General features: G+C 44.7%; 1 protein-coding gene across 1 annotated transcript in view; it reads right to left on the bottom strand.

Moving 5' to 3' along the window:
* Nucleotides 1-13,209, bottom strand: part of LOC117520896 (diacylglycerol kinase theta-like) — a 107,671-nt gene that overhangs the window by 78,470 nt on the left and 15,992 nt on the right. Inside the window, 4 exon segments of the mRNA XM_034182235.1 lie at nt 1,276-1,337; nt 1,525-1,579; nt 10,610-10,694; nt 10,791-11,002. Of these exon segments, the coding sequence (XP_034038126.1) occupies nt 1,276-1,337; nt 1,525-1,579; nt 10,610-10,694; nt 10,791-11,002 (414 nt within the window).

The following is a 13,209-nucleotide window of genomic DNA, read 5'->3' as shown; positions in this document are numbered from 1 at the left end:
CAATAAATATCTTGTCTTTGTGGTGTATTCAATTGAATATAGGTTGAAGAGGATTTGAAAATCATTGTATTCTGTTTTTATTTATATTTTACACAATGTCCCAGCTTCATTGGAATTGGGGTTGTATAATGTCTATGTGAGAGCAACTCATGCAGCATTTGTGAAGGTAAACAGAAGCCAGCAAAACAACTAGCAAAGGCTGAAGGTGCACTGATGAGGAGGTTCAGTGAGGATTCCAATCTTTGAGGAGAAAAGCAAAAATCAGCATCAGCGACTCTGCATATGCACGGAATGAAACACACCACAAAACAGTGCAAAGAGAAAACTTTCAGACTGAAAACCTCTGGCTGCACCGCGGAAAAGGTCAAGCAGGACTGCAAGCCACAACAGCAATAAATAAAAGTGGCTCAGAATAACTGCACCACAGATAGCCGAGTCCCGGTGATGCAGGCGCAAAAGACTTGCTGCTTTTTCCCCATGATGAATGTATTAAAACAGGGGGAAACACACAGTACAGATAGAGGAGAGGATTACGATCAAGAAGCCCAGAGGCACATAAAGGAATAATTAAGTCAAATAAAGAAAGAAATAGTAAAGAAATTCAATCGAGCTGCTTTCAGAGTTTGCCATCATTTACTGTGCTGCTTTTCACCTCAGGTTGAGGTTAACGTTTGTTTGTTCGATGCTGGCCGTCACCGGGAGCTCAGTAGTTCTTCACCACTGTGAAGATACAATGACGCCCCGTTCTTGTACCTGCTCCTGAAATCTCGGGAGTAGGCCAGTTTCCTGGAGTGGAAAGAGGCCTTGTGCTGGAAGGAGACAAGTGAAGGAAGCCATCAAGACACCTAGATAGCCCTGAAAGTGTTACAGGCTTCTTAAACTGTGTGTAGTGCAACTTTTGCCTGTTGCGTCACCAGTTACAGTTTCATGACGAAGGGGTACAAAAAAAAAAAAAAACATGCAGAATTTCAGCTGCAGTTTGCCAGAAGGCACCTGGGAAAGCCAAGCCGAGATTTGATCTCTTTTCTTTAACATGAAGCTGTGAATGTGTGCAACACACACGTATTTAATTCAATTCAATTTATTTTCATTTATATAGCACCAAATCACAACAAAGCTGCCTCAAGGTGCTTCACATGAGTAAATTCTAACTTCACCAACCCCCAGAGCAAGAACAAGAAAAAAAACCTCAAATCTAAAGCCTGTTCCTGGAGTTCAAGTTTAAAAAATGAAGCCAGGATGGTGATGTTCCATGTTCAGAGCCGTGTGTCCTACCTTCCTGATGTCTTGTAGTTTGTCCATAATCTTCTGTTGAGGCAGAAGTGACTCTCTCACCACTGCAAGACAAACCAGAAAAAGCCACAAGGTGTCACCTCACTGTGTCCGTTTGAAACGTCAAACAGCTGAATAAGACCGACATCTTCAGGAAAACCTGTATGTCAAGACACCAGGTCCAGATCAGGCTTGGACCTTTGCAGAAAAAGACATTATTGAGCAGAAAAGAATCTGTTCAATCGTCCTCACCCTGTTTACTACTCATGAAGACCTCCACCAGGCTGAAGATGGACGCCTCTTCATCCTGAAGCACATCAACAACATAACCATCAACAACATAACAAGTCTGAACCTGATCCAAAGGTTCTTCTGAGCACTTCAAAGTTCAAAATAAGCTTCTCTGTAACCAGCTGATGGAGGTCACAGGTGTTAGGGTTAGTCTGAAAAAGATACTTCAGGGTTTTTTTTTTTAATTATACTTTTACTGAGGTTCTGACATACAATGTGTCTATTTCAATTCAACACAGTCTTAGAACCATTTTTTCCACACAAAGAAACAAAACACAGCAGGACAAACTAACAGAAATCAAAAAATAAATTTAGAAGGGAAAAAAAAGAGGGGGATATACAAGGCGAAGTCCACACACAAACAGGCTGGCATAAGGATGCCCATATCGCATTTCCCATGTTGTTAATTAGATAAGACAAAGTTCAGTCCATCTGGGTCCACTTTCTCCAGAAGTAGTTGCCCTTAATGTTGTCATGAAGGGTGTAAGTCAGTCTGTCCAAAGATATAGTGGGGTAAAAAAAAGTATTTAGTCAGTCCCTGATTGTGCAAGTCTCCTAAAGATGAGAGAGGTCTGTAATTTTCAACAAAGGTACACTTCAACTGTGAGAGACAAAATGAGAATAAAATCCAGGAAATCACATTGTAGAATGTGTAAAGAATTTATTTGTAAATTATGGTGGAAAATAAGTACTGGTCAATAACAAAAGTTCAACTCAATACTTTCTAACATAATCTTTGTTGGCTAATGTTTCCTGTAAGTCTTCACCAGGTTTGCACACACTGTAGCTGGTATTTTGGCCCATTCCTCCATGCAGACCTCCTCTAGAGCAGTGATGTTTTGGGGCTGTCGCTGGGCAACATGGACTTTCAACTCCCTCAACAAATTTTCTATGGAAATGCAAATGCTTTTTACAGAGCCACTCCTTTGTTGCCCGAGCAGTGTGTTTGGGATCACTGACATGCTGGAAGACCCAGCCATGTTGCATCTTCAATGCTCTCACTGATGGAAGGAGGTTTTGGCTTAAAATCTCATTGCACATTTTCCAGTTGATTTGTATAATAAATCCTGTTCATTTTGGACATTTTCTGTTCCATTCTTGTCTCCTGCATTTGGGTCCAACATTCCATTTGAGTTCAGACCGTAACAGTTTAGCTGCTAAGATACATTGCAATGGTGACGGCTACAAATCATATCCAATCAGGGCGGTTACTTCATCCTTCACTTCTCCCCAAAACCTTTGTATCTTTACATATTATCAAAACACATGTACGTATGTACCCACATCAGAATCGCATTTATGACATTTGGTGGATCCCAGGCCGATCCTGCTCCTCAGCAGTGGTGTGTAATAAAGTCTATGTAATATTTTAAATGGCCTTTCCCAGTATTACTACTCAGAATACTAAGTGTTATTTTTATAACTGCTGTCCAGGTATCTTCACCTATGTGCTCGTGGATGTCATCAGTAGAGCAGTTAGTGTTTAGGCCTAGAGTCTCACAGACCTGAGAGATGAACCTTTTTGATGTGGGTTTTTAAAGGATTTTTCTAAGAAAGGCTCATTCAGGGCCTGTACATTTTTTGGTATATAATGTCTTAATTGTAGGTATTGACAGAAATGAGACTGCTGTAAAAAGTATTTATGTTGTGGTACAAACCAGAATACACAGTTTAGGACCCAAAATGGAAGGAGCCAGATACAAGAGACAAGCATAACACAATAATAATTTATTGTGCAACAATGAGTAATTGGTAAATGTACAAATCCAAGGAATGAAGCGCTGGAGGGGAGAGACACCGAATGGACCAAAAAGAGCTACAGGGTTCCCACACCAGATAGTGCTTGGAGCCAGGACCAGGCAGCTGTGATGGAGCTGACTGGCAGCATCGTAAAAAAAAAAAAATGTTAGAAATGATGACAGAAAACAAGGGATCAAAAAAGAGACAAAACTGAGGCAGACATAACACACAGACAGAACTGAGTTTCCAACATTTGTGGAGTGGAAGAATCAGGGTTTAAAGATGAACCGAGGTGAACCAGCTGAAAGATGATTAGTGACAGGTATGCCAAATCAGCTCTGTGACACAGCGCCTGGAGAAACAGGAGGGAAGGGGGAGCAGAGCAGATCCAAGGCAGCACAACAGTACTCCCCCCAATGGGAGGCCCCAGGCGACCTACCAGTCTGGCCGGAGTGGGCCTGATAGAAGTCCCGGAGGAGGAAGGGGAAGAGGATGAGGCCCCGTGAGACCCAGGAGCATTCTTTGGGTCCATAGCCCTCCCAATCCAGCAAATATTCAAAACCCTGACATCTCACATCGAGGATGCGGCGCACAGTCCACGCCGGATGGCCATCCACAATCCGGGTAGGAGGCGAGGGATCTGCCAGAGGCCTCACTTTTGTCACAAAGGGCTGGTGCAGATGGGCTTGAGATGAGAAACATGGAACACAGGATGTATCGGAAGTGAACATGGAAGCTTGAGCCATTCTGAGGCGGGGTTGATGATCTTACCCACTGGAAAGGTCCCAAAAACCAGTGGGCAAGCTTATGTGAGTCCACCTGGAGCGGCACATCCTTGGCCAAGAGTCAAACTTCTTGGCATGTTTGTTACTGTGGGGCCAGGATTCGGTGCCAGTCTGCATGGCAGGTCATCCAATCCCTCGCCCCGAGAAGAGTGTAATGGGCAGTCCTCCACATCCGCTGACACTGCTGTAAGTGGGCTTGATCAGAAGAAACAGACAACCCATCCTCTTGTGAGGGAAACAAAGGAGTCTATTACCCCAGAGAACACATGAATGGAGTCATACCTGTTGCTGAGCAAACCTGCGAGTTGTGGGCGTATTCCACCCACAGCAACTGAAGACTCCATGTGGCTGGGTAAGAGGACGTGATGCACCGAAGGGCTGATCCAAGGTCCTGGATGGCCGTGCCGCTTGTCCGTTGGATTATAAATGGTAACTGTATGACAGACTGGCTGAGGCCCCTAGCACTGAGCAGAAGTTCTTCCACACCTGAGAGGTGAATTGGGGTCTTCGGTCAGACACGATGTCAGCAGGAATGCCCAGCAGCAGGAACACATGGTGGACTAGGAGGTCAGCGGTCTCCTGGGCCGATGGTATCTTCGGCAGGGCCAAAACATGTGCCACCTTGGAAAATCTGTCCACTATTGTGAGGATGGCGGTGTTTCCGCTGGAAGGTGGCAGTCCATTAACGTCAGTCCAATAAAAGTTCAGGCAGATGTGTGACCAGGGCATCCAGAAGTGGGAAGAGGATGGAGCAGTCCAGAGGGCATTTGATGTGATGACTTACTGCTGGTGCAGATGGTTCAGGATTTAACGTATTCACACACATCTGATGGCCACCAGAAGTGTTAACAGAGGAGAGTGAGGGTGCGATGAATTCCAGGGTGGCAGGCAAACTTGGAGTTGTGGATAAACTGGAGCACAGTTGAGTGAGTAACAGGGGGACCAAAGAGCCACCCGGAAGGTTCTCCTCCAGGGTCTGGACAGGTCTTCTGTGCCTCCCAGACGACCCTCTCCACAACCTATTTGAGGGCATGGGGGAAGGAACTAACAAGAGAGAGCATCTGGCTTGGTGTTTTTGCTGCCTGGTCTGTAGGTGATGACAAAACTAAAACTTCCAAAAAAAAAAAATAGCTACCACCTGGTGAGAAATGAGTCGTTTAGCACTTTGTATGTATTCCAAGATCACAATCAGCCCAAACAATAAATGGAATGGACGTACCTTCCAGCCAGTGTCTCCATTCTTACAGCGCTTCCTTCACAGCCAGGAGCTCCCGGTTACCCACATCATAATTCCACTCAGCGGGAGTCAGACAACGGGAGAAAAATACACAGAGGTGCAGATGGTGAGAGCCCCCAGCCCACTGAGAAAGGATGGTCCCAACCAGAAGCATCAACCTCCACGATGAACTGACGATCCGGATCAGGCTGAATGAGAATTGGTGCGTGGGTGAACCGGTGTTTTAGCATTTGAAAGGCACGATCGACTTCAGGGGACCATATGAAGGAGGGCTTAGCGAAGGTAAGCTTATGCAGAGCAGCGGCAACCTGCCTGAAATTTCTAATGAACCGATGATAGAAGCTGGCAAACTCTCGAAACTGTTGTAGCTGTTTTACATTGGACGGTACCAGCCATTGGGGGGCTGCGTGAATCTTGGAGGGATCAGGCTTAATCTGGTTGTGTTGGAAAACATACGATACGATACACTTTATTGTCCCTTCCAGCAAATTTGTCTTGGACTCCAAGAGCTGCACAGATAAAGCTGCCCACAAATGTCCTGGAGCGCTACAGTACAGGCACTCCCCAGCTGTTAATCGGTCCTGGCGCTCTTCAAGGGATAATCGAGCCCTGCCGAGCTGCACTGGCTCCTCAGCAGGAGGCGATAACGTGGGGAGTGCGCTCCCGGCGAGGCGTGAGGAAGAAGGAATGGAACTGGGAAGGAGCTGAGGGGAAGACGAACATATCACTCTTCGGCCTCTTTCCTGCCGTCTCTCTCTAAAGCTGGGCTTACACTGTGCGAGTTTTGGCCCTTTTTGAGCCGATTTTTCACTCGTGCGAGAATTTTTTGGATCGCGCCGAGTTTCAGTGTAATCATGCATACTGCATCGTTTAGTATACACGGAGTAACGAGCTGCATTTAACCTCTGACAACCACCTCCCGATCAGCAACTGTATGGGTGAATGAAAATCAAACCTGTTTGATATTCCCTCATGAGAGTATCGCGCTATTGAAGCAGTAGCTACAAGCGGTGGTTGTTTGCCCCACATCGGTGATTGAACACCATACTAAACTCCTGTTCAAATGCTGTGTCGGAGCTGAATAAGGGTGACTGTTGTCCCTGTAGCACTGTAGGCCAGGCCAGGACAACCCCCCCCCCCCCCGGAGGAGGTTGACTAGGTAAACCATCTTACTGCTATCTGTGGAATAATGAGAAGGTCCTTGGAAAACATTAAGAAACACTGCATGAGAAAAGACGCACACGTATTCACATTGTCGGAGGTACAGGATGGCAAATTATCGGTTCATGCATGGTGGCAGAGGGAGGTACTACAGGCTGAGGTGGTTGAACTGGCTGAGCTGTCGAGGGCGGAGACTGAGTGGGCACGGATGTAAGCTGACTGTGGAAAGAGCTGAAATGCGTAAGTCAGGCTGAGCTACCTGTTGAGTTAGCGCTGAAAGTTGGTTGATCAGAGTCAATATCTGTTGCTGCTGCTGGTACAATAAAGTTCCCTGTGAGCTGAGGGCCTGGCTGACCGGGTCAGCTCCCGCTGAGTCCATGTGATAGCCAGAAACTCCTGTTGTGGTGCAAACCAGAAAACACAGTTTAGTACCCAAAATGGAAGGAGCCAGAAATAAGAGACAAGTGAATAATTTATTGTGCAACAATGAGTAAATGGTAAATGTACAAATCCGAGGAGTGACGCGCTGGAGAGGAGAGACACCGACTGGACCAAAAAGAGCTACAGGGTTCCCATTCCAGATAGTGCCTGGAGCCAGGACCAGGCAGCTGCGACAGAGCTGACTGGCAGCATCGTAAGTCGAAGACAGAAGAAAACACATTAGAAATGACGACAGAAAACATGGGATCAAAAACAAGACAAAAGATACCACACAGGTAGAACTGAGTTTCCGGCATTTCTGGAGTGGAAGAACCAGGGTTTAAATACAGCTGAAAGATGATTTGTGACAGGTGTGCCAAATCAGCTCCGTGACACAACACCAGGAGAAACAGGAGGGGAGGGGGAGCAGAGCAGATCTTGTTGAAAATCATGTCTCCACAGTGACACACTGTGTTGTTAAAATCTCTTATCTACACCAAAAGTATGTCTAGTAAAAGCTAGCATCTTTCATTATCTTGTTATCATGTGAAAAGACGTAACAGCAGGCAGTGGTTTCACCCAAGGCCTCATGTTTGACCCAGTTAACCACATGGCCTAAGCATGACATGACATTTTTTGATCTTGTAAGCACACACATGGGAGGATTCCTTCTTTATCATGAATGATGTCAGTGGATGTCTATAAAAACCTTACCATAAACTGTGTTTGGGTTTTTTTCCCAGACAGAGCTTCCATGAGCATTGTCCGTAAGAAACAGGTCTGATCAACTTCACATAAAATAAATAAACTGTAACTTTTGTAATAACAGAGTCTTTCTGATCCAGGACAGACCCAAAGAGCCCAGGGTTAACACATTCATATATGTACCGAAATTGTGCTGCCCAGTAGTATGACGGCATATTTGGGACCCCTAGTCCACCTCGTTCTTGCGTCTCTGTAGTTTTCCTATTTTTACTCTAACCTTTTTACCTTGCCAAATAAATTGTGTAAATATTTTATTTAAATCTACAAAAAAACAAACAAAAAAAAACCTACTGGGAATTGAATTCTGCAACATCTGCAAAGGGTATAATAACCTAGGTAGTATATTCATTTTAAGCACACTTATCCTACCCAGCCAGGAAACAGGTAGGGTTCCCCATCTGTCCAGGTCTTCCCTAATGCATGTTAAGAATGGCGTAAGGTTAAGCTTGACTAATTTTCCCAGAGAAGGACCAATTCACATTCCAAGGTATGTTATTTCCTTAGGTGACCACTGAAAGGGAAAGCCACTAGTCGGGGCACAGCCTGTCATAGCACTAATAGGCTTGGCTTGTGTCTTTAGTAAATTAACCTTAAAGTCTGATGCATGTCCAGAGTGTTGTAGACATTCAAGCAGGCATGGTATAGTGGTATCTATTTCAACTAGGTATAGCAGGACATCGTCCGCATACAGAGAAATTTGACACATACTCAAACTGTTACACAGCGCATTTACGGGGTCATCACACTCATGAACTTTTATTTTTTACCACATTTTAATAACGTAAAACTATATTTATTTTTATTCATTTTGGTCAGACAAAGTAGATGACAGATGAACAGTTTGGTTTTTAGTGAACTCTGAAGTCTTAATGAAGGTGACATTTTAGCAGGAACTGCCAAAAGAAGGACAAAGAACCAGAATTATTATGAATGACTGAAAATGGCACTGAAGAGGATGAAGACCAAAAATACATCTGCACCACATGCAACCCCAGTGGAAATGTGAAAGAGTTTACAAGACTAAGACAAGACATTTTTGTGAGATCAGATGCAGAATTCTTAAAAAAGGAGAAGGTCTTGAACTTATTCTGAAGACTGAGCAAGGAGGCTGCCACAGGCAAGGAGACCGAGAGAGGAGACAGAGATGAAATGGCAAAATCATTAGAACTGTCGGCAGCACCGGGGGTCACTCTAGTGGACAAAGAAATCAAATGCCTGTTTTTGGTAGATGACCTGGTGTTGCTGTCTCCAACCAAAGAAGGGCTACAACAACAACTTGACCAATTTCTCCCAAACCTGGGCCTCGACAGTGAATCTAACCAAGACAAAAATGATGATATTCCAAAAAGGACCCAGCCTCCAGTCACACAAATATAATTTCTTCCTGGATCAGACAGTCTAAGAACACACAAAAAACTACACCTACCTCGGAATAAACATCATCACCTCAGACAACTTCAACAAAGCTGTAAATGACCCGAGAGACGAGGCAAGAAGGGCTATTTGTGACATCAAAAGATCATCAAAGTAGACATCCCAATTCAAATTCTGGCTCCAAATATTGGAGTCCGTCATAGAACCCATTTTTCTTTGTGGTTGTGAGGTCTGGGCCCGCTCGCCAACCAAGAGTTAGCAAAATGGGACAAACACCAAACTGAGACTCTGCATGCAGAATTCTGTAAATCCATCCTCCGTGTCCAACAGAAAACACTGAACAACGCATGCAGAGCAGAATTAGAACGATATCCACTAATTATTGAAGTTCAAACAAGAGCCATTAAATTTTATGAGCACCTTAAAAACAGTGACCCCAGTACTGTCCATAAGAAAGCCCGGATCCACAGAGAGACCGTAGAGAGGCCCCCTCAGCCAGCTGGTTCTACACAAACACAAGCAGAGCCACCAAACACAAACCCTGTTAGACAAAACCAAATTAGAAGAAAAAAAAAGAAAACTATGTGATGCACTGGGAAAAAAAACAACCAAAAACCAGAGTAAACTGGAATGCTTTGTCCCTAAACAGCCAGAACTCGGTGGCAGAATACCTGAGCACTGTGACCAACCCAAAGCTCAGGAAATCCTTGACCATGTACAGACTCACTGAGCACAGCCTGGCTGTGGAGAAAGGCCGCCACAGACAGACCTGGCTCCCCAGAGAAGACAGACTGTGCACCCACTGCTCACAACACCAGGTGGAGACCAAGCTGCACTTCCTGACCACCTGCCCGCTGCACCAAGACATCAGAGACACGAACAGAGACACAGATAACAAACACCCAAACAGAGTCTGAGACCAACATCGACAAACTTCACTATCTGTTGGCTGAAGGACAACAAACACAGCAGCAAGGTTTGAGACAAGAAAAGAAGGAATAACGGACACAAACCACCGTAAACCGAAAACAGGAGATTAAACTGCTACGTCACTTTATCTACATATAACACATTTTATAGAATACGATATTTTTACACTGACAGGACAATTTTTACTATTATTTTAATCCCACAGCTCCTGTTTACACATTTATTTACTGTAGAATATTGATAACTGTATGTACATCTACTGATTTTATTTATTTTTTACTCTGTGTAACACTTGCTTTGACAATGTAAACGTATGTTTCCCGTGTCAATAATGCTGCAATATCCGGCAAAGACATTCCAACATGTTGAATATCCACAATTTGCGGTCTGAGCACTCCTGGTGTCCTTCCGAGCAGACTACAGCGCTCTTAACGCACCACACATGGCAGGAATATCTGAAAAGGTTATCTTTAAGGCCATCACAATGATTGGGGTGTCTAAGATTGTCAGAAGGGGAAGATCGGGTCTGAAATCGGCCTAATTATCTTGCTGTGTGAACCAGGCTTTAGTTTGCTGTGGACATTTTGAATTTTACAATGTGACAGCGAAGGTGAGTTGGAGTCTTTCTGGGTACCTGTCTGTCCAGCTGCCTGAGGACCTCGATGAGGACTGAAGCCGCCGTGCTGGTTGCTGTGACAGAGACAAACGTTACAGCCAACCTGAAACACACAAAACCACAGCCACCAGGACAGGAAGCACTCAGATCTCCTCCCGCTGTTGTGACGTCAACCTCTGCGTTTCCCTGCAGCACTCACTTCCAGCCAGCGTACACCCTGATAACCTCAGCGCCACGCGGTCTGGCTCGGAGCAGCCAGGCACCGCCACCATCCGCCAGGGCCCAACAGCTGTCTGCACCACCGCTACGGCTCAAGACCAAGTCGCTGAGGACACGCTGTAGCCCACCCACCTCATGGAGCTCAAAGTCCTGTGGATCTCCTGGGAGGTAGAAGGCCCTTAGTGCTGCCGCCTGCAGGGTAAGAGAGGTACAGCTGGATCAACACATCACTACAATGTTCAGAACAACAATGGTGGGGGGGAGATGGAATCACTCAAACAAAAATAAACTGTTTGCTTTTCTTCAGATTAGATTAGATTAAACAGAACTTTATTGATACCTTGGGAAGACTCCCTCAGGGAAATCGAGGTACTCACAAAAATGGCCAAGAAATTTTAAAAGGAAAATAGTGCAGATTTTCAGGAGAAAAAAAAATTACGACAATAAAGTCATAATTTCATCTCTATAATATTACTAGCTGAGTTCGCCGTTCTGCACACGGGTAATAGAGCTGAATTTTATCCATGTCATTGTATATTTCATATCCCTTTAGTTAAGGTGTAGTAAGTTGCGTTGCAGTGTGGATGTTGTCATCATTAATTTTCACAGAGCAATTTGTGACATTCATGAGACTCAAGTGACTGATGATAAAAAGGTGACAGCAGGTCATATCACCGCAACGCTCTGGCAGCCGCACACAGCAGCTATATTTTAATTGAAAAAACGTGCACTTTAACTGGCACACGGTGCACACTGACCCATTCGGATTGTAATTAAAGTGCACCCTCGCCAGCCGCTACTACATAGTAAGTAAAGTGTGAGGTTTGCTACTTGACCTGAGAACCACGTAAACTGTGAAAATAAGGGCTCCAATGAGCGGGTCGTGAATATATAAAGCTGATCGTGTGTGTGTGTGCCCCCAGTCACCATAGCAAGTTTGGTAAGTTTCAACTGCTTAAGTGCTGTGGCTGTGCATAGCGAACACACACACGGTCAGCTTTATATATTAGATATGTGTGTCCAACAAAAAGTTAATAATTCCTCTGGTCTGAACTTCACCCCATCTTGGATTCTTCCTTGTCCTAAAATCCAGGCTTTCAGTGACTTCCTGGGCACATCCATCAGAAGTGTATCCGTACATAATGGAAATATTGAACTTATAGAGACATTCAGTGATCTCAGCAATGACGTTCATGTCTCAGGGTCTTTGATCTTTGAGATCCAGAGATGCCTGGGAAGATCTTAGAGATGAAGGTCCAATTTCCTGTCTTACTGTCTGGTTGTCAGACGTGGACTCAAACCAGTGATCTAAGGTGATGACTGGATGTCTTTAGTATCAGGTCTCTGTGGAGGATCTGTTGGTCCTGCTAAAATGATTTTTGTGTCAAATGAACAACTGTTCATTTGTTGTTGACTGTGACACTGTGAGGGAACATCAGCTACCACATCTTGTCCATGTAGTGTATTTCTCTGAACATGAACCAGGACAGGTGCCTCAGTGTTGAGGACCCCAAAGACTGGGGAAGGTCAAGGACATGCCCATGTCTCACCTGGCTGCAACAGATAGATGATTAATTTGAAGAGATTGGGATGGAACAGTTGACAGTTGTCTAGATGTTTGCAATCCAGGACCCAAGGCAGCTCTGGGGCGTGTTGGATGTGTAACCTGTGGCACCACTTCACACTCCCAGAACTGTACCTTGTACCACATGCATGTGCACTCAGATAGAGTTCTTTGGATACCGTTCACCAAGTCGGATGTTGTTCACATGTAAATGCCAGCCACTTACAATCACATTTGGTTTCCTGCCTAAAGGTGCCCTGACACAAGCATGTTTTTGATTCACGCAACAGCACGACCTGTGTCTTGCTGGAGAGTAAACTCATCTTTAACTGATGCAGACAGGACGCCAGAGGGGCGCCGGTGCGTGCTGTTGCGCACAGAGAATTTTGAAATGTTCAAAAGATCTTTCACGCACAAATGTCGTGCTATGTAGCGCGATCTAATCTCCAACACTATGTGCAGCTCGTCAAGTGGAGTAAACAAGAAGTGAACAGAGCGAGTGGTGACGACAGCGAATCGCATCAGAGCTCAGCTCGTCTGAATGATTAGAACAAGAAGTTAAATCTGTTATAAACATAAAAATAAATACTTTAACAGCTGCACACAAGAAGGAAAAAACACGTAACTGTTTTATCAAGCCATGACAATGTAAACAAGTCAAATAATTACATTTTCAGACAGCTCAAAATGCTTTCTGCAGTTTGTTAGGCGCGCGCATGCACGCGAAGGGCCTCGGCTGCAGCCTCCTCTGTGATTCAGGAAGTGATTAGAGCCGTTTGCAATGGCCAATTTGCAGAAAAAAATGATTAATCTGCCACAAAATAATTATTTTATA

Source organism: Thalassophryne amazonica, chromosome 11 (genome assembly GCF_902500255.1).
Source record: "Thalassophryne amazonica chromosome 11, fThaAma1.1, whole genome shotgun sequence".
Lineage (NCBI taxonomy): Eukaryota > Metazoa > Chordata > Actinopteri > Batrachoidiformes > Batrachoididae > Thalassophryne > Thalassophryne amazonica.
Note: the sequence above shows the minus strand (reverse complement) of the source record. Positions and strands in the feature narration are given on the sequence as shown.